This window comes from Heterodontus francisci, chromosome 15 (genome assembly GCF_036365525.1).
Source record: "Heterodontus francisci isolate sHetFra1 chromosome 15, sHetFra1.hap1, whole genome shotgun sequence".
Taxonomy (NCBI): domain Eukaryota; kingdom Metazoa; phylum Chordata; class Chondrichthyes; order Heterodontiformes; family Heterodontidae; genus Heterodontus; species Heterodontus francisci.
Genome location: NC_090385.1, coordinates 100,031,285 through 100,053,423, shown reverse-complemented (window position 1 = coordinate 100,053,423; position 22,139 = coordinate 100,031,285). Strand labels below are relative to the sequence as shown.

The 22,139-nt window shown below is 44.5% G+C and overlaps 1 protein-coding gene across 1 annotated transcript in view; it reads left to right on the top strand.

Moving 5' to 3' along the window:
* Nucleotides 1–22,139, top strand: part of LOC137377452 (gamma-aminobutyric acid receptor subunit alpha-3-like) — a 653,874-nt gene that overhangs the window by 155,932 nt on the left and 475,803 nt on the right. The window contains exon 2 of the mRNA XM_068047031.1: nucleotides 12,586–12,707. Within this exon, the coding sequence (XP_067903132.1) occupies nucleotides 12,586–12,707 (122 nt within the window). The remainder of the gene's footprint in view (nucleotides 1–12,585; nucleotides 12,708–22,139) is intronic.

The following is a 22,139-nucleotide window of genomic DNA, read 5'->3' as shown; positions in this document are numbered from 1 at the left end:
ACTTCAGTTTTGCTCGGGCTCCTTGATGTCATACTTGGTCAAATACTGCCTTGATGTCAAGGGCAGTCACTCTCATCTCACCTCTGGAATTCAGCTCTTTGTCCATGTTTGGACCAAGGCTATAATGAGGTCTGGAACTGAGTAGTCCAGGTGGAACCCAAACTGAGCATCGATGAGCAGGTTATTGCTGAGTAAGCGCCACTTGATAGCACTGTCAATGACACCTTCCATCACTTTGCTGATGATTGAGAATGGACTGATAGGGTGGTAATTGGCTGGCTTGGATTTGTCTTGCTTTTTGTGTACAGGACATACCTGGACAATTTTCTACATTTTCAGGTAGATGCCAGTGGTGTAGCTGTACTGGAACAGCTAGGCAAATGATGCAGCTAGATCTGCAACACATGTCTTCGGTAATACAATCGTGATAGCCTTTGCTGCATCCAGTGCCTTCAGCTGTTTCTTGATATCATGCGGAGTGAATTGAATTGGCTGAAGACTGGCATCTGTAATGCTGGGAACTTCAGGAGGAGACCGAGATAGGTTGTGTGGTGCAATCAACTTTCTGTTTGGTAAGAACTTGTTAAAGTTCAATCCTGAATTACACAGGAAGGGAATGTAAATGCAGATTGATCACTTAGCTGAGAATTTTTAGCCCTGCAAAATAAACCCAGTTACCAATCCTGGCTAGCTGTTCATGCAAAAGGAGTGGTGTTTGTAAGTACTGGGAGGTATAGTCGACCTACTGCTCATAGAACACTGCCCTGGCCAAGATACTCACAAAAGTCTATTCACTGGGCACAGCACTGTATAATGTGATGGAGGCTGAGTAGGGAGGTAATATCATGATGTGCTGTCCAGCCTGTGGAGACGTATGGAGACGATTGATAATGTGAACTATACCACCACACTGAAAGCTTCTGTTTGCTTCAAGGAATAGGAACATGGGAACAAGAGGAGGCTATTCAACCCCTCAAGACTGTTCTGCCATTACCTATTTTGGTTCTGTATCCCCCAACATTATCAACTTTTTGGGGAAGAAATTTCTAGGTTCCAACACCCTTTGTCATGAAAATGTGCTAGGTCAAATGATAATTTTTTAATCCACTAGCTGAAAACCTGAATATTAAACTGGTGGATACAAACAACTCAAACCTTGCAAGCTTCAAACTTTTCCTGCTGACCATGAGCACTGAGGCATATTCCCTGCTGCAGACAGTAGTGTTCAGTGGTTTTATTGATTTGTGTTTGATTGCGCTAGTCTGCTCATCGATCGCGTTCACTGTGCTTAATTACTTAAGCCTGACGGTGGTGCTAGTGGGTAGAGAAGTTTCTGGAAAAAAACAGACAGAGACCCCCTCTCGAAGGAAATCAGTCACATTGCTGCCTCCCGGAGGACCACTGAATCAGCATCCACATCTTCAAACCGGACGCTGAAGAACCTCCGAATCAGCTAGCTACATCATCAAACGGGAAGCCTCAGGACCACCGAATTCAGCCTGAAGCCAGCTGAGTTACCAACCTTCACAGACTGTATACCCCTTTTATTTATCTGGACTCTAATTCAAGCAATCTATCCTTTTCCATTATGTAACCTATTTGTGTGTGTGTGTGAAAGTTGGAGTGTATTTTATTATTTTTACTTAGATCAGTTTAATACAATAAAGCGAGCCTCTTTCTTTGTTAAACTTGAGAAAACCTGTCCGAGTAGTTTTTATGATCACAGTGTGTAAACCGTTAAACACTCACTGAATTAACAAGTATATCCACTTCAAAAATAAATAAACCTGTTGTGGTCAAACAAAGAGAGAGAAAAGAGGAGAGCCCATCAATGCCTTCTCGCCTGATCGTAACAGTGTGCATGTGAAGAAGTACTTTTTGACATCACCCCTGAACAGCCGAACTCTAATTTTAATGTTTTGCTGCCTTGTTCTGGACTCGCCACCAGAGGATATAGTTTCTCTATATTTACCCTATCAACTCCTTTAATCATCAATTATATGATTTCTTAATCTTTCATACTCAAGGGAATACAAGCCGGGTTTATTCAATCGATCCCCATAATTTAACCATTTTAGCCCTGGTGTCATTCTAGTGAATATACACTGCACCCCAAATATATCCTTCCTGAGGTGTGGTGCCCAGAACTGAATGCAGTACTCAAAATGCAGCCTAAGTAAAGCTTTATATAGCTGTCGCTTAACTTCCACCCTTGCTATCCCAGCCCCCTTGAGATAAAGGCCAACATTCGATTAGCCTTTGAAATTATGCTTGTCCTTGTCCACCAGCTTTTAATGATTTCTACTTGGACACTTAAATCTTTCTGCTGCTCCACAGTTCCCAGCTTCTACTAGTTCCTAGTATTTAAAACATACTCTGCACTATTTTCCTTAGGTTCAAAGCGGATGGCCTCAGACTTCCCCACAATAAACTTCATCTGCTACAGTTTTGAACACTCATTTAATCGATCAATGTTTCTTTGCAACTCTCTGCTCCCATTTCCATAGTTAGGGGAACAGATAGGAGGTTCTGTGGGAACGAGAGAGACTCACGGTTGGTATGTTGCCTCCCAGGTGCCAGGGTTCGTGATGTCTCGGATCATGTTTTTGGGATCCTTAAGGGGGAGGGGGAGCAGCCCCAAGTCGTGGTACACATAGGCACCAACGACATAGGTAGGAAGACAGATGGGGATTTAAGGCAGAAATTCAGGGAGCTAGGGTGGAAGCTTAGAGCGAGAACAAACAGAGTTGTTATCTCTGGGTTGTTGCCCGTGCCACGTGATAGCGAAGCGAGGAATAGGGAGAGAGAGGAGTTGAACACGTGGCTGCAGGGATGGTGCAGGAGGGAGGGTTTTGGTTTCCTGGATAATTGGGGCTCTTTCTGGGGTAGGTGGGACCTCTACAAACAGGATGGTCTCCACCTGAACCAGAGGGGTACCAATATCCTGGGGGGGATTTGCTAGTGCTCTTCGGGAGGGTTTAAACTAATTCAGCAGGGGAATGGGAACCTAAATTGTAGTGCCAGTGTACAGGATGTTGAGAGTAGTGAGGTCAGGGATCTGGTTACAAGGACGCAAGAGGGCACTGGCAAGCAAGAACCTGGTTTAAAGTGTGTCTACTTCAACGCCAGGAGCATCCGGAATAAGGTGGGTGAGCTTGCAGCATGGGTTGGTACCTGGGATCTCGATGTAGTGGCCATTTCGGAGACATGGGTAGAGCAGGGGCAGGAATGGATGTTGCAGGTTCCGGGATTTAGATGTTTCAGTAAGAACAGAGAAGATGGTAAAAGAGGGGGGGGTGTGGCATTGTTAATCAAGGAGAGTATTACAGCGACAGAAAGGACATTTGAGGACTCGTCTACTGAGGTACTATGGGCCGAGGTTAGAAACAGGAGAGATGAGGTTACCCTGTTGGGAGTCTTTTATAGACCTCCAAATAGTTCCAGAGATGTAGAGGAAAGGATAGCGAAGATGATTCTCGACAGGGGCGAGAGTAACAGGGTAGTTGTTATGGGGGACTTTAACTTTCCAAATATCGACTGGAAATACTATAGTTCGAGTACTTTAGATGGGTCAGTTTTTGTCCATTGTGTGCAGGAGGGTTTTCTGAAACAGTATGTAGACAGGCCAACCAGGGGCGATGCCACATTGGATTTGGTACTGGGAAATGAACCCGGCCAGGTGTTAGATTTAGATGTAGGTGAGCACTTTGGTGATAGTGATCACAATTCTATTAGGTTTACCTTAGCGATGGGCAGGGACAGGTATATACCGCAGGGCAAAAATTATAGCTGGGGGAAAGGAAATTATGATGCGATTAGGCAAGATTTAGGATGCGTAGGATGGGGAAGGAAACTGCAGGGGATGGGAACAATCGAAATGTGGAGCTTATTCAAGGAGCAGCTACTGCGTGTCCTTGATAAGTATGTACCTGTGAGGCAGGGAGGAAGTTGTCGAGCGAGGGAGCCGTGGTTTACTAAAGAAGTTGAAGCGCTTGTCAAGAGGAAGAAGAAGGCTTATGTTAGGATGAGACGTGAAGGCTCAGTTAGGGCGCTTGAGAGCTACAAGCTAGCCAGGAAGGATCTAAAGGGAGAGCTAAGAAGAGCAAGGAGAGGACACGAGAAGTCATTGGCGGATAGGATCAGGGAAAACCCTAAGGCTTTCTATAGGTATATCAGGAATAAAAGAATGACTAGAGTTAGATTAGGGCCAATCAAGGATAGTAGTGGGAAGTTGTGTGTGGAATCAGAGGAGATAGGGGAAGTGTTAAATGAATATTTTGCGTCAGTATTTACAGTAGAGAAAGAAAATGTTGTTGAGGAGAATACTGAGATTCAGGCTACTAGGCTAGATGGGATTGAGGTTCACAAGGAGGAGGTGTTATCAATTTTGGAAAGTGTGAAAATAGATAAGTCCCCTGGGCCAGATGGGATTTACCCTAGGATTCTCTGGGAAGCTAGGGAGGAGATTGCAGAGCCTTTGTCCTTGATCTTTATGTCATCATTGTCGACAGGAATAGTGCCGGAAGATTGGAGGATCGCAAATGTTGTCCCCTTGTTCAAGAAGGGGAGTAGAGACAGCCCTGGTAATTATAGACCTGTGAGCCTTACTTCGGTTGTGGGTAAAATGTTGGAAAAGGTTATAAGAGACAGGATTTATAATCATCTTGAAAAGAATAAATTCATTAGCGATAGTCAGCACGGTTTTGTGACGGGTAGGTCGTGCCTCACAAACCTTATTGAGTTTTTCGAGAAGGTGACCAAACAGGTGGATGAGGGTAAAGCAGTGGATGTGGTGTATATGGATTTCAGTAATGCGTTTGATAAGGTTCCCCACGGTAGGCTATTGCAGAAAATACGGAAGTATGGGGTTGAAGGTGATTTCGAGCTTTGGATCAGAAATTGGCTAGATGAAAGAAGACAGAGGGTGGCGGTTGATGGCAAATGTTCATCCTGGAGTTTAGTTACTAGTGGTGTACCGCAAGGATCTGTTTTGGGGCCACTGCTGTTTGTCATTTTTATAAATGACCTGGAAGAGGGTGTAGAAGGGTGGGTTAGTAAATTTGCAGATGACACTAAGGTCGGTGGAGTTGTGGATAGTGCCAAAGGATGTTGTAGGGTACAGGGACATAGATAGGCTGCAGAGCTGGGCTGAGAGATGGCAAATGGAGTTTAATGCGGAAAAGTGCCAGGTGATTCACTTTGGAAGGAGTAACAGGAATGCAGAGTACTGGGCTAATGGGAAGATTCTTGGTAGTGTAGATGAGCAGAGAGATCTTGGTGTCCAGGTGCATAAATCCCTGAAGGTTGCTACCCAGGTTAATAGGGCTGTTAAGAAGGCATATGGTGTGTTAGCTTTTATTAGTAGGGGGATCGAGTTTCGGAGCCACGAGGTCATGCTGCAGCTGTACAAAACTCTGGTGAGACCGCACCTGGAGTATTGCGTGCAGTTCTGGTCACCGCATTCTAGGAAGGATGTGGAAGCTTTGGAAAGGGTGCAGAGGAGATTTACTAGGATGTTGCCTGGTATGGAGGGAAGGTCTTACGAGGAAAGGCTGAGGGACTTGAGGTTGTTTTCGTTGGAGAGAAGGAGGAGGAGAGGTGACTTAATAGAGACATATAAGATAATCAGAGGGTTAGATAGGGTGGATAGTGAGAGTCTTTTTCCTCGGATGGTGATGGCAAACACGAGGGGACATAGCTTTAAGTTGAGGGGTGATCGATATAGGACAGATGTCAGAGGTAGTTTCTTTACTCAGAGAGTAGTAAGGGTGTACCGCAAGGATCTGTTTTGGGGCCACTGTTGTTTGTCATTTTTATAAATGACCTGGAAGAGGGTGTAGAAGGGTGGGTTAGTACCCTGCCTGCAGCAGTAGTAGATTCGCCAACTTTAAGGGCATTTAAGTGGTCATTGGATAGACATATGGATGAAAGTGGATTAGTGTCGGTCAGATGGTTTCACAGGTCGGCGCAACATCGAGGGCCGAAGGGCCTGTACTGCGCTGTAATGTTCTAACTCTAAAAGCATTATTTACTGTGTCACCTAACTTAGCAACATCAGCAAACTTGGATATATGGCACCCTGTTCCTTCATCTAAGTCATTTATAAATGTGGATAAAAGCTGAGGCTTCAGTGCAGATCCATGGAGGACAACAGTGGCCACATCTTGTCAGTTTGAGTACATACCCATCTCTCCCTACCTCCCAGCCTATTCCCTATCCAGTCCTTGTGACTGTGGAATACTTCAAGCACACACTGGGAGAATCAGAGCAGGCAATTCCAATACCGCTTCATTAGAAAGAATCTGATCTTCAATAGAACCTTTCACAACCTCATAATATTCCAAAGCACTTCATAGCCAATGGGACCTCATCCTCACCAATCTACAGTCACAGATGCATCAGTCCATAACAGTATTGGTAGGAGTGACCACCGCACAGTCCTTGTGGAGACAAAGTCCCGTCTTCACATTGAGGATACTCACCATTGTGTTGTGTGACACTACCACCATGCGAAATGGGATAGATTTCAAACAGATCAAGCAATTGAAAACTGGGCATCCAAAAGGTGCTGTGGGCCATCATCAGCAGCAGATGTTAGTGTTTAATAAGTTCTGTTAATGGATGTTAAATACCTAGTAGTTGAAGGTAATAGGGTAAACATGTGTTGGGTGTTGATTAGTTAATTATACTCAAATGTATATATAAAAAAGAGCCATCCAGCACTGGCTGGGTGTTGTTAGGAGTGGAGAAGTAAGCTCTATGGTAAGCAATAAATGGTCTCCACCAAAGCATCCTAGTCTCAATGTCTTCACAAACAGGCTTGGAAGTTTCTCTAACAGCAGAATTGTATTCAACTGCAATTTGTAACCTCATGGCCCAGCATATCCCCCACTCTGCCATTACCATCAAGTCAAGGGACAACCCTGGTTCAATGGAGTGTGCAGGAGGGCATGCCAGGAGCAGCACCAGGCATACCTCAAAATGAGGTGTCAGCCTGGTGAAGCTACAACCCAGGACTACTTGCATGCCAAACTGCATAAGCAGCATGCAATAGGCAGAGCTAAGCGATCCCATAACCAACGGATCAGATCTAAGCTCTGCAGCCCTGTCACATCCAGCCGTGAATGGTGGTGGACAATTAAACAACTAACTGGGGGAGGTGGCTTCACAAATATCCCCATCCTCAATGATGGGGGAGCCCAGCACATCAGCGTGAAAGATAAGGCTGAAGCATTTGCATTCATCTTCAGCCAGAAGTGCCAAGTGGATGATCCATCTCGGCCTCCTCCTGAAGTCCCCAGCATCAGAGATGCCAGTCTTCAGCCAATCCAATTCCCTCCTCGAGATATCAAGAAATGTTGAAGGCACTGGATACAGCAAAGCCCTGACAACATTCCAACAATAATACCGTAGACCTGTGCTCCAGAACTAGCCGCGCCCCTAGCCAAGCTGTTCCAGTACAGCTACAACACTAGCATCTACCCGGCAATGTGGAAAATTGCCCAGATATGCCCTGTACACAAAAAATGCGACAGATCCAACCCAACCAATCACCGCTTTATGAGTCTACACCCGATCATCAGCAAAGTGATTGAAAGTGTCATCGACAGTGCTGTCAAGTGGCACTTGCTCACAATAACCTGCTCACTGATGCCGAGCTTGGAGTCTGCCAGAGCCACTCAGCTCCTGACCTCAGTACAGCCTTTGGCCAAAGATGGACAAAAGAACTGAACTCCAGAGGTGAGAGTGACTGCCCTTGACATCAAGGCAGCATTTGACTGAGTATGGCATCAAGGAGCTTTAGCAAAACTGGAGTCAATGGGAATCAGGGGGAAAACTCTCTGATGGTTGGAGTCATACCTAACGCAAAGGAAGATGGTTGTGTTTGTTGGAGGTCAATTATCTGAGCTCCAAGACATCACTGCAGGAGCTCCTCAAGGTTGTGTCCTAGACTCAACCATCTTTAGCTGGTTCATCAATGACCTTCCTTCAATCATAAGCTCAGAAGTGGGGATGTTAGCTGATGATTGCACAATGTTCAGCACCAATCGCTGCTCCTCAGATACTGAAGAAACCCATGTTCACATGCAGCAAAACCGGGACAATATCCAGGCTTGGGCTGATAAGTGGCAAGTAACATTTGCGCCACACAAGTGTCAGGCAATCACAATCTCAAACAAGAGAGAATCTAACTATCTCCCCTTGATGTTCAATGGCATTACCATCGCTGAATCCCCCACAATCAACATCCTAGGGGCTACCATTAACCAGAAACTGAACTGGAGTTGCCATATAAATACTGTGCCTCCAAGAGCAGTTCATTGGCTGGGAGGTCTGCGGCGAGTAACTCACCTCCTGTCTCCCCAGTGCCCATCCACCATCTACAAGGCACAAGTCTGGAATATAATGGAATATTCTCCACTTGCCTGGATGTGTGCAGCTCCAACAACACTCAAGAAGCTCGACATCGTCCAGGACAAAGCAGCCCGCATGATTGACACACCATCCACCATCTTCAACATTCACTCCCTCCCTGTCTACAAGATGCACTGCAGCAACGCACAAAATCTCCTTCAACAGTACCTTCCAAACCCACGACCTCTACCACCTAAAACGACAAGGGCAGCAGATGCATGGGAACACCACCGCCTGCAAGTTCCCTTCCAAGCCACACACCATCCTGACCTGGAACTATATCGCCGTTCCTTCAATGTTGCTGGGTCAAATGCCTGGAAATCCTTTCCTAACAGCACTATGGGTGTACCTACACCCCAAGGACTGCAGCGGTTCAAGAAGGCAGCTCACCACCACCTTCTCAAGAGCAATTAGGGATGGGCACTAAATACTGGCCTAGGCAGCAATACCCACATCCCACAAATGAATGAAAAGAAATTATTTTTGCAGTGTAGTCACTTTTGCCATGTAGGAAATGTGGCAATCAATTTTGGTACAACAAACCCCCACAAACTGCAATGTGGCAATGACCAGACAAGCTGTTTTTGTGATGTTAATTGAGGGGTAAATGTTGGTCAGATATTAACGCAGCTGTTATTTCCACCTGAGAGAGCAGATGGCCAGTTCACCATCTTATATTAAAGTTTAGCCCCCCCCTCAGTACTGCACTGGGAGTGTTGGCCTGGATTTTGTGCTCAAGCCTCCGGACTGGGGATTGAACCCATGATTTTCTGCTACTGAGATGAGCATGCTCCGATTGAGCTAAGGCTGACATTTTATCTGTCTGCTGCTTTCAGTTTCCGGTAATGAAAGTTGAGATAGATCTTTGAAGGAGAATAACACATAGATTGGGAGAGGCAGACTAGTACCTGTCGGAAAGTTAGTGAATTTCTGGAATGTGTCCGGGATAGTTTCCTACAGCAATATGTGCTAGATGTAACAAGGGGACAGGCAATACTAGATTTAGTTATGAGTAATGAGCCAAATGTAATTAGTAGCCTAACTGTGCGTGAACATTTATCAAATAATGATCACAACATGATCGAATTCAAGGTAGCGTTTGAAAGTGAAAAGCATGAATCAGCTACTAGAATTTTAGACTTGGGTAAGGCTGACTTTAATGGGATGAGACAGAGACCGTCCATGGTAAACTGGGTAGATCTGTTAATGGGTCAAACGACTGAAGAACAGTGGAGAATATTTAAAGAAACATTTAATAAAATTCAGAGCAAGTATATACCCCTGAGAGGAAAAAGCTCCACTTCACGGAAAAAACAGCCATGGACAACTAAAGAGATTAGTGATAGCGTAAAACAAAACGAAAGGGCTTACAAAATTGCAAAACGCAGCACAGATCCGGCCGAATGGGATCGAAACAAAGACCAGCAAAGTGTCACAAAGCAGCTTATAAGAGTTACTAAAAGAGATTATGAAAGGAAACTTGCAAAGGGCACCAAACTCAATAAGAAGAAATGTTATAGTTACATAAAGGGAAAGCAGGTGATCAAGAGCAATGTAGGCCCACTAAAAGCTGAAAATGGAGATATTGTCATTGATAATGGGGAAATGGCAGACATGTTGAACAATTACTTTGCCTCAGTATTTACAGTTGAAAAGGAGGATAACTTGCCGGAAGTCCCGACAAAATTAATAGCCGATAGGGGACAGGGACTTAATACAATTAACGTAAGTAAAATATCAGTAACAAGGAAATTAATGTAACTAAATAGTGAGAAATCCCCAGGACCTGACGGTTTCCATCTGAGGGTGTTAAAGGAAGTAGGGAAGCACATTGCAGATGCCCTAACTATAGTCTTTCAGAGTTCTCTAGATCCAGGAGCGCTCCCTCTGGATTGGAAAGTTGCACATGTCACTCCACTTTTTAAGAAGGGTGAAAGGGGGAACCAAGGAAATTACAGACCAGTTAGCCTGACATCTGTGGTGGGCAAGTTGCTGGAGTCTATAATCAAGGATAGGGTGACTGAACACCTAGAAAAAATTCAGTTAATCAGGGACAGCCAGCATGGATTCATGATGGGAAGGTCATGCCTGAAAAATCTCATTGAATTTTTTGAAGAGGTGACTAAGGTAGTGGACAGGGGAATGTCTATGGATGTTATTTATATGGACTTCCAGAAGGCATTTGATAAAGTACTACATAAGAGACTGTGAACTAAGGTCGAAACCCTTGGAGTTGAGGGCAAATTATTGACATGGTTAGGAAGTTGGTAGAGTGATAGGCAACAGAGAGTGGGGATAATGGGCAAGTACTCCGATTGGCAGGATGTGACTAGTGGTGTCCCGCAGGGATCTGTGTTGGGGCCTCAATTATTCACATTATTCATTAACAACTTGGATGATGGCATAGTAAATCATATATCCAAATTTGCTGATGATACAAAGTTAGGCAGCATTGTAGACAGTCTAGATAGCATAAAATTGTAAAGAGATATTGACAGACTAGGTGTGTGGGCAAAACTGTGGCAGATGGATTTCAATGCAGGCAAGTGTGAGATTATCCATTTTGGACCAAAAAAGGATAGAGCAGGGTACTTTCTAAGTGGGAAGAAGTACAGTGGATGTCCAAAGAGACTTGGGGGTTCAGGTGCATAGATCTTTAAAATGCCACGAGCAAAGTGCAGAAAATAATCAAAAAGGCTAATGGAATGCTAGCCTTTATATCCAGAGGATTGGAGTATAAAGACACAGAGGTTATGCTGCAGCTATACAAACCCTGGTTCGACCCCACTTGGTGTACTGTGAGCAGTTCTGGGCACCGCACCTTAGGAAGGATATATTGGCCTTGGAGGGAGTGCAACGTAGGTTTACAAGAATGATACCTGGACTACAGGGGTTAAGTTACAAGGAGAGATTACACAAATTAGGCCTGTTTTCGCTAGAATTTAGAAGGTTAAGGGGTGATCTGATAGAAGTCTTCAAGATATTAACAGGAAAAGACAGGCTAGATAAAGATAAACTATTTCCACTGGTTGGAGATTCTAAAACTTGGGGGCATAGTCTTAAATTTAGGACCAGACCGTTCAGGAGATATGTTAGGAAGCACTACTTCACACAAAGGGTGGTCAAGATTTGGAACTCTCTTCCACAAACAGCAGTTGAAGCTAGAGGTGGCATGGTGGCGCAGTGGTTAGCACCGCAGCCTCATAGCTTCAGCGACCTGGGTTCTATTCTGGGTACTGTCTGTGCGGAGTTTGCAAGTTCTCCCTGTGACCGCGTGGGTTTTCCGGCTGCTCCCGTTTCCTCCCACAGCCACAGACTTGCAGGTTGATAGGTAAGTTGGCCATTATAAATTGCCCCTAGTATAGGTAGGGGAAGGTGGGGATATGAGAGGGTAATGGAATTAATGTAGGCTTAGTATAAATGGGTGGTTGATGGTCAGCACAGACTCGGTGGGCCAAAGGGCCTGTTTCAGTGCTGTATCTCTAAATAAATAGAACAGTTGTTAATTTTAAATCTGAGATAGATTTTTGTTAAGCAAAGATATTAAGGGATATGGGCCAAAGGCAGGTATATAGAGTTAGGCCGCGGATCAGCCATGATCTCGTTGAATGGCGGAACAGGCTCGAGGGGCTGAATGGTCTACTCCTGTTCCTATTTTCCTATGTTCCTAGATGGACCAAAGTTTCTCAGATATCTGTGGTTGATGGCCATTTCTACAACCCCTGATTCATGGAAGAGAATAGATAGAAGAAGACCAGTGGGTTATTATTTTTTCTACCTCATTGCATTATGTCTTAAAATTAGAGCTCGGAGGGAAATCATGAAGCAGGTTTTCATATAAAGGATAGTGGAAATCTGGAACTCTCGCCTCCAAAAAGGCCATGGATGCTGGGTATTAATTGGAGCTATTAACACTGAAATTGCTAGATTTTTGTTGGGGAAGGGTATCAAGGGATGTGGAGCAAAGGTGAGTAAATGGAGTTGAGGTACAGATCTAACTGAATGGTGGTGCAGGTCTCTTCCTGTTGTATGTATGAGGGGCTAAATGGCCTTCTATTCCTATGTAACAGGCTTGAGGAGTTGAATGGCCTGCCCCTGTTCCTCTGGCAGCACCCTATGTGTAAGATATCCAAAATATTTGGGAAAAAAATTGATTCTTTTTGTTCATAGATTTTCAAAGAAACATGCTCGCCCAGCACCAACGGATGGGAAGGACAACATCACCATCTTCACGAGGATCCTGGACCGCCTGTTGGATGGGTATGACAACAGGCTGCGGCCTGGTCTTGGAGGTAAGAATCACAACAACTCCATTTATCTGAGGAGCTGATCTCAATATATTTCAAGCAACAGTCAAAATCTGATCACACTTTCGCTCTCCATTGCACAAGCTATTTAATAAGATACAAATTGTTCAGTGCAGTGAAGTGTTCAAAACTTAAAAGGTAAAATTGAAAATTAAAGTCAAAAATCAGAAGAGATCAGGCTGAATGTTTTCATCCAGTGAGGAGTTGAATTTCCAGGGAAGTCTATTGAACCAATAGTAAATATGGACTTCCCTGGAAACTACCACGCAGACTGCAGCAATTTAAGGTAACGGCTCACCACGACCTTCTCAAGAACAATTAGAGATGGGCAATAAATGCAATGCAGTACTGAGGGAGTGCTGTACAGTTGGAGGTGCTGTCTTTCAGATGAGACATTAAACTAAGGCTCCATCTGCCCTCTCAGGTGAACATAAGAGATCCCATGTCACCTCGGTGGTGGGTAAATTGTTAGAATCTATTCTGAGGGACAGGATAAACTGTCACTTAGAAAGGCACAGATTAATCAGGGATAGTCAGCATGGATTTGTTAGGGGAAGGTCATGTCTTACTAACTTCATTGAGATTTTTGAGGAAGTAACAAGAAGGATTGATGAGGGGGTTGCAATGGATGTGGTCTCTACATGGATTTTAGTAAGGCATTTGACAAGGTCCCACATGGCAGACTGGTCAGTAAAATGAAAGCCCATGGGATACAGGGGCATTTGGCAGGCTGGATCCAGAATTGGCTCAGTGACAGGAAACAAAGTGTAGTAGTCGACAGATGTTTTCGTGAATGCAAAACGGTTTCCAGTGGCATTCCACAGGGCTCAGTTTTGAGTCCCTTGCTGTTTGTGATATATATTAATGTTTTGGATTTAAATGTGGGAGGCATGATTGGGAAATTTGCTGATGACACAAAAACTGGTTGTGTCGTTGATAAGTAAGAGGATAGCTGTAGACTCCAAAATGATATCAATGGTTTGGTTGAGTGGGTGGGAAAGTGGCAAATGGAATTCAATCCAGAGAAGTGTGAGGTAATGCATTTGGGGAGGGCAAATAAAGCGAGGGAATACACAATAAATGGGAGGATATTGAGAGGGGTAAAAGAAGTGAGAGACCTTGGAATGCATGTCCACAGGTCCCTGAAGGTGGCAGGAAGGTAGATAAAGTGGTGAAGAAGGCATATGGAATGCTTTTCTTTATTGGCCGAGGTATAGAATGCAAAAGTACTGCTACAACTGTATAAAACGCTGGTTAGGCCACAGCTGGAGTATTGCATACAGTTCTGGTCACCACATTACAGAAAGGACAAAGTTGCTCTGGAGAGAGTGCAGAGGAGATTTACAAGAATGCTGCCAGGGTTTGATAGTTGCAGCTATGAGGAAAGATTGGATTGGCTAGTGTTGTTTTCCCTGGAACTGAGGAAGTTGAGGGGAGACTTAATTGAGGTCCAAAATTATGAGGGGCCTTATGAGGGGCCTAGATAGAGTGGACAGAATGGACCTGTTTCCCCTGGCGGGGAGGTCAGTTACCAGGGGACACAAATTTAAGGTGATTGGTAGAAGGATTAGAGGGGACATGAGTAAAACCATTTTCACCCAGAGGGTGGTGGCTGTCTGGAATTCACTGCAAGGCAGAAACCCTCAATTCTTTTAAAAGGTACCTGAACATGCATCTGAAGTTGTCTAACCTGCAAGGCTATGGACCAGGTGCTGGAAGGTGGGATTAGATAGGGTGGCTAGCTTTTTCGGCCAGCATGGACACAATGGGCTGAATGGCCTCCTTATGTGCTGTAATTGTTCTATGATTCTATAGTTCTATGACCTTCCAAAATGGAATTGAAAAATTGCAAATGTCACAACATTATTTAGAAAGAGTACGAGAAGGAAACCAGGAAATTATTGAGCTACTTGTCTGTTTGTTGTGGGGAAGTTACTGGAATCTGTTATTAGGGACACAGTGACTGTACTCATGGACAAACATGAACTGATCAGACAGAACCAGTATGCATTTTTAATGGAAAGTGAAGTCTGACTAATCTCGTTGAACTTTTTGAAGAGATCATAAATGTGGTAGATAAGGGAGTGTCCATTGATGTTATTTATATACACCTCCAGGAGGTATTCCACACAAAAAACCAATAAAAAAAATGAGAATGCATGAAGTTGGGGAAAGCTATTGACATCGCTAGGGAATTGATGAAGAGGTAGGAAATAGAGATTATGGATAATGGATATCTACTCAGATCTGAAGAATGTGATTACTGGTGGCCCCCCAGGGATCTGTATTGCAGATTTTGCTTTTCACCATATTTATAAATGACTTATATGAAGGAAGAAGGAGCAATATATCTAAGATTGCTGATGTTAGGTGGCACTGTAAGTAATGTAGATGGGAGTTATATAAATCTCTGGTCAGACCTGTTCTGGAGTACTATGCTCAGTTCTGGGCACTGCTTGTACCTCAGGAAGGATGCATTGGCCTTTAAAGGGTTGTAGCACATATTCACAGGAATTATACCGGAGCTAAAAGGGTTAAATTTTGAGAACAGGTTTCATAGCCTAGCCATATATTTTATTGAGTGTACAAGATTAAGGAGTGATATATTGAGGTGTTTAAGATGATTAAAGGATTTGATATGGTTGATGTCCTCTTGGATTGGAAAATTGCAAATGTCACTCCATTATTTAAGAAAGGAACGAGGGCGCAACAAGGAAATTAAGGATGGGTCAGTTTAACATGAATTGTGGGGAAGTTACTGCAATCAATCATCAGGCACAGAGGCCAGGGTTTTATGCTGGCGACGGGGGTCTTGACATCTGGAAAAAGTGATCCTGAGATCCCCGTATCATCTCTTCTCCAGAAGGTCTGCCGAATCAAGTGCCAATTAGACTGTTACAATCAGGTGAGGAGGGGGTCAAGTTGCCGCTCTTTTCCTTCCTCTTATTTTACTGTAACAGGGTTTATTCCTTTTTGAACAGTGGATGTGCTTACCAGTACAGTGAGTTTTTTACCTTTTACCTTTGTTGTGACCGTAAAAGAACCAATCAGACAGGTTTTCTTGAATTTAGACAAGTAAATTTATTATACTTAAAAATCTAAACCCAATCTAAATAAAATTATGGCACACACACACACACACACACACACACACACACACACATCACACACACACACACATCACACACACACACACACACACATCACACACACACACACACACACACACACACACACATCACACACACACACACAAATAGATTACAGAGTGATGAGGAATAGATTGTGTTGGATTGCTACAACACTGGCATCTACCCGGCAATGTATGTCCAGGTATGTCCTGTACACAAAAAGCAGGACATGTCCAACCCGGCCAATTACCATCCCATCAGTCTACTCTCAATCATCAGTAAAGTGATGGAAGGTGTCATCAACAGTGCCATCAGGCAGCATTTGCTTTGCAATAAGCTGCTTAGTGATGCTCAGTTTGGGTTCCGCCAGGGCCCCTCAGCTCCTGACCTCTTACAACCTTTGTTCAAACATGGACAAAAGAGCTGAACTCAAGAGGTGAGGTGAGAGTGACTGCCCTTGATATCAAGACAGCATTTGACCAAGTATGGCATCAAGGAGCCCTAGCAAAACTGGAGTCAATGGAAATCAAGGGAAAACTCTCTGTTGGTTGGAGTCATACCTAGCGTAAAAGAAGATGGTTGTGTTTGTTGGAGGTCAATCATCTGAGCTCCAGGACATCAGTGCAGGAGTTCCTCAGGGTAGTGTCCTAGGCCCAACCATCTTCAGCTGCTTCATCAATGACCTTCCTTCAATCATAAGGTCAGAAGTGGGGATATTTGCTGATGATTGTACAATGTTCAGCACCATTCGCGACTCCTCAAATACTGAAGCAGTCCGTGTAGAAATCCAGCAAGACCTGGACAATATCCAGGCTTGGGCTGATAAGTGGCAAGTAACATTTGCGCCACACAAGTGCCAGGCAATGACCATCTCCAACAAGAGAGAATCTAACCATCTCCCCTTGACATTCAATGGCATTACCATCGCTGAATCCTCCACTATCAACATCATAGGGGCTACCATTAACCAGAAACTGAATTGGAGTAGCCATATAAATACCGTGGCTACAAGAGCAGGTCAGAGGCTAGGAATCCTGCGGCGAGTAACTCACCTCCTGACTCCTCAAAGCCTGTCCACCATCTACAGGGCACAAGTCAGGAGTGTGATGAAATACTCTCCACTCGCCTGGAATGCTGCAGCTCCAACAACACTCAAGAAGCTCGACACCATCCATGACAAAGCAGCCTGCTTGATTGACATGCCATCTACAAACATCCACTCCCTCCACCACCGACGCACAGTGGCAGCAGTGTGTACCATCTATAAAATACACTGCAGCAATGCACCAAGTCTCCTTCAACAGCACCTTCCAAACCCACGACCTCTACCACCTTGAAGGACAAGAGCAGCAGATGCATGGGAATATCGCCACCTGCAAGTTCCCATCCAAGTCACACACCATCCTGACTTGGAACTATATCACAGTTCCTTCACTGTCGCTGGGTCAAAATCCTGGAACTCCCCTCCTAACAGCACTGTGGGTGTACCTACCCCACATGGACTGCAGCGGTTCAAGAAGGACGCTCACCACCACCTTCTCAAGGGCAATTAGGAATGGGCAATAAATGCTGGCATAGCCAGTGACGCCCACATCCCATGAATGAATAAAAAAAAGAGAACAGAACAAATAAAAATAATACACAGTCTGGTGACTTTTGTTGTCTTCCAGTTGAATTTGTGGTCTTGAAGTTCTGCGTTGATAGTTGTTCTTGGAGACAGTTGAGCAGAGGGCTTCCTTCTCGGTGTCTTTGTCTTGGATCTAGCAGCCGTCAGCTAGGCTTCGCATGACCCACCAGACCTTCTAGAGAGAGAGAGAGAGAGAAAGAGACAGCCCTTCTGGCTTCAGCACAGAATAAGTTATTCACTTGTCTGCATGTTCAAGGGAAACTTCCAGCTTTCTCAGAGATGGACAGATGGGCACATGATTGTCTCTGTGTATTCTCTGGTACCTTCTAATGAGATTCAAGTTTAGGAACTTAAATCTCTCAAGCTTCATGGTCAATGTTCACCCCTGGAGGGATTTGCTCTTTCAATGTTAATGTCCAGGGTGGCTTTGAATATCTTGCTAATGAAAGCAATCTCAGGTAGCTCAATCAATAAGGCAAGCCATTGTTTTGGAAACAGACTAATCAGGCATGTGTCTCTTCTTTTGATGCCTTGGAATGTGAAAGGTTTTCAAATGCACATGGTGGTGGTCATTTTTAGCTGTGTCTTTGTAAAGGTTGTCTGTAATATTCCAGCTTGCCTTTATTTTAAGTTTAATGTGAGTTTCCAACTGATGAATTAAAAATTCTCATTTGGTATAGCATGTTTTCTTGACAAGACACTTAATTGGACAGCAGCGAGCATTGCACAGGATCAAGGATGCTGCTGCCAGAAGTTCTGCCCTTGGAGAGCTGCCGGCCAATCAGAGGCCAGCAGCTCTTCCGCTGAGCAGCACCACTGCTGAGGCAGTGTCTGCTGCCGGAGGAGCACCTAGTGGAGGCCCAGGAGTGGTGCTGGACCCAGGCCACAGATATGTCAGGGTGGGCGGGGGTGGGGGGAAGGTCACACAGGGTGCGAGAAACGGGGGAGAGGGTGGAGGAGGCAACAGCGAGGGCTGGTGTGTGGTTCTCAGCAGCTTCCGCCACCCCCCTTCCTGATGCCGGGTCCCTCATTCAGGCACCAAGTGCCTTTCAATGATGGACCCCCAGAGCCGGGAAGCAGCCCACATGTTTATTCGTGCTGTGCTTCCTGTGAGGTGACAGAAAACCCGCCGCATGGCTAATGGCAGCGACAGTGGGATAAGGCCATTAATTGCCGTTAATTGACCAGTTAAGGGCCTCAATTGGCAGCAGAGTGGGAAGGCTGTTCACAGGCAATCCCACCCCAGACTACATTTTGGCGAAGGTAGGATGGTGGTGGGAACCCCTACCCTCATTACCACCATCCTGCCTGATGTTATGCTCTCTTCACCTCCAAACCCGTTGCGGAGGAGTGCATAAAACTACCTCCAGAATGTCTATGCGTTTAAACAAGTATGAACTGCTCAGTGAATCAGCATGGATTTGGGTAGGTCGTGTCTGACTAATCTCATTGAATTTTGTGAGGAGTTTCTAGCATGGTGGATGGGGCAGTGTTTTTTTTAAATTCTTGCACGAATTGTGGGCATCTCTGGCCAGGACAGCATTTATTGCCCATCCCTAATTTCCTTTGAGAAGGTGGTGGTGAGCTACCTTCTTGAACTGCTGCAGTCCATGTAGTGAAGGGGCATCCACACTGCTTGAGTTCCAGGATTTTGACCCAGCGACAGTGAAGGAATGGAGATATAGATCCAAGACAGGATGATGTGTGGTTTGGAGGGGAACTTACAGGTGTTCCCACCCACCTGCTGCCCTTGTCATTCTAGGCGGTAAAGGTCACGGATTTGGAAGGTGCTGTTGAAGGAGACTTGGTGAGTTGCTGCAGTGCATCTTGTAGATGGTCCACACTACTGCCACTGTGCGTTGGTGGTGAAGGGAGTGAATGTCTAAGATGCTGGATGGGGTGCTGATCAAGCAGGCTTCTTTGTCCTGGATGGTGTGGAGTTTCTTGAGTGTTGTTGGAGCTGCACCCATCCAGGCAAGTGGAGAGTATTCCATCACACTCCTGACTTGTGCCTTGTATATGGTGGATAGGCTTTGGGAAATCAGGAGATGAGTTACTCGCTGCAGAATTCCCAGCCTCTGACCTTAGTGTATATGAATGGTGTCCATATGAACTTCCAGAAGGTGTTTGACAAAATTCTGCATGAGAGTATGACCAAAAATGATGATGTAATGGATGAAGGTAACCTTGCGACATGGGTTGGGAGATAGGAGACAGAAAGAAAGACTTGCATTTATATAGCACCTTTTATGACCACAGGATGTCTCAAAGCACTTTGTAGCCAATGAAGTATAGTCACTCTTGTAATGCACGAAACACCAATTTGCACACAGCAAACTTTCACAAACAAATGTGATGATGATCAGATAATCGTTTTTTGTGATGTTGACTGAAGGATAAATATTGGCCAGGACATGGGGAAAACTCCTCTGCTCTTCTTCAAAATAGTGCTATGGAATCTTTTGCATTCACTTGAGAGGGCAAACAGTGTCTCAGTTCAATGTCTCATTTATAAGAGAGCATCTCTGTCAGTGCACTACTTCCTCAGTACTACATTGCAACATTAATTTCAATTGTTATGTTTAAGTATTAGAGTGGGGTTTGAACCTGCAACCTTCGGATTCAGAAGTAAGGGTGGACCAACTAAGCCACAGCTGACACCAGCAAGTATGAATGTGACTAGTGGTGTTCCCCAGGGATCTGTACTGGGGCCTCAGCTTTTCACTATATATATATATATCAATATCTTGGATGAAGGAATAGAGAGTGTATATCCAAGATTGCAGATGACACTCAGTTAGGGGGCATTGCAAGTTGGGTAGAAAGGGTAGTGAAAAGTTTCTCTCCTAAAAAGCTGTGAATGCTGGGACAATTGAAAGTTTAAAGATTGAGATTGATAGACTTTTGTTGGCTAAGAGTAACAAGGGATATAAAGCAAAGGCAAGTAAATGGAGTTAAGATACAGATAAGCCAAAATCTAATTGAATAGTGGAATAGGCTCGAGGAGCTGAATGGCCTTCTCCTGTTCCAATGTAATTGTGTCCCAGCTTTGGGAGAAGAGTGGAGGTAATATATGGAGAAATATTCCAGCTTGTATCCTTTGAGGTGAATATGTGATTGAGAGCCAACTTTTTCATTTTGAATTAACAGTTTGAAAGTGTGACAGGCCATTCTGCAACAGTCAAACTAGCTGGGCAGCTTCACATGGATATCACCAGATTTAATAGAAGTAACTGCAATATTCATTTACTGAATGCAATTTTCTATTGTTATATTGGAACAGAAAGGTCGTTATAAATCAGACCTTGTTCTAAAATTAATATCCATTTCCTGCCCTCTTCCATTCAACTTTCAAAGTATCCAGTCTCAAATTCAATTTCTATTTCTAAATGTTATGACCTATTGATAAACAATGTTTCAGAGTGTTTTATCCATTGCCCCTCTCAACATCCCAGATGGTGCTGATTCATGTTGGGTACTGGATACCCTGCAGGATTTTGGCTAACTCACTGTACTCAGGTCTGAATCCACTCAGTGAGGGAGTCATTTTTATCTTCATCTGGAAACTATTGGGAATGGAGATGAACCATATTCGACAATGGGCCAGCAGGCAGTCAGCTTCTCCAGTTTAATGGCCAAATGGTGGAGGGGAAAATGACTCACGCTGGGTGTCAACGGGATCTTCAGTTAACCTTCAACTGCACCCCCCCATTACACACACTTGGCAGATTGGGTCAATTGCACAAACCCTGCTTAATGTTTTTCTCTGTGCTGCAGACAGTCAAAACTCCCCCTTCCCATCGCATCCCAGAACCGCTCACTGCCTTCACTAAGTTGGAATTGCCCCAGTTGCAATAAGTCCATTCACGTACTCACTTGAAGTTGCTGTCTGCTCTTTAAACAAGGGAGCAAAATGATTTATTATATCCATCAGTACTATTGCACTGTGCAATTTCACCTCACCAGGATTGAATATGAGACCTTCATGACGTTTGTTACTTTTTTGGGTTTTATTCAAGATATTTTCCTTGTGCCCAGCATCTTCCAATAAATGGACCGCATGGCCCCTAAAAACCGGAGAAGACCTTTCACTGCCCTGTATTTAGGCGCATGAAGGGAACCTAGGGATGAGTGACCTGTTAGCCAGGCCCATGTACTATAGCAGCACCAGACTACACAGGCCCAAGACATTCTCTGCTTTGTCCTGAGGTGGGAATATCAGTCAGACTGGATATTCTCTGTAGCCTGATCACAATGATCACAGTGCCTAATACTGACCTTGTGTGCACTGTGGCCAACAAGACGGCACCCGATAAATAATCCCGTTTTATTCTTAGGACACTGTATGGCTTGGCCACATCTAAATTGGTGCATAAATCACAGAGCTTTGGCAGATGAGTTTGCAGGATAGTTCCCATTCATCATCATTGTACAGTTCAGGGTCAGGCATTTAAGGGGAAGCTAGATAAATACATGAGAGAGAAAGGAATAGAAGAATTTGCTGACAGAGTGAGATGAAGTAGGGAGAGGGAGGCTTATTTGGAGCATAATCATTGACATGGACCTGGCAGGCAAAAGGTCCTGTTTTTGTGCCGTCAAATCCTGCAGCAATTATTCAATCGTTCGGTGTCACACAGCCTTAACCTATCGAGTGAGTTA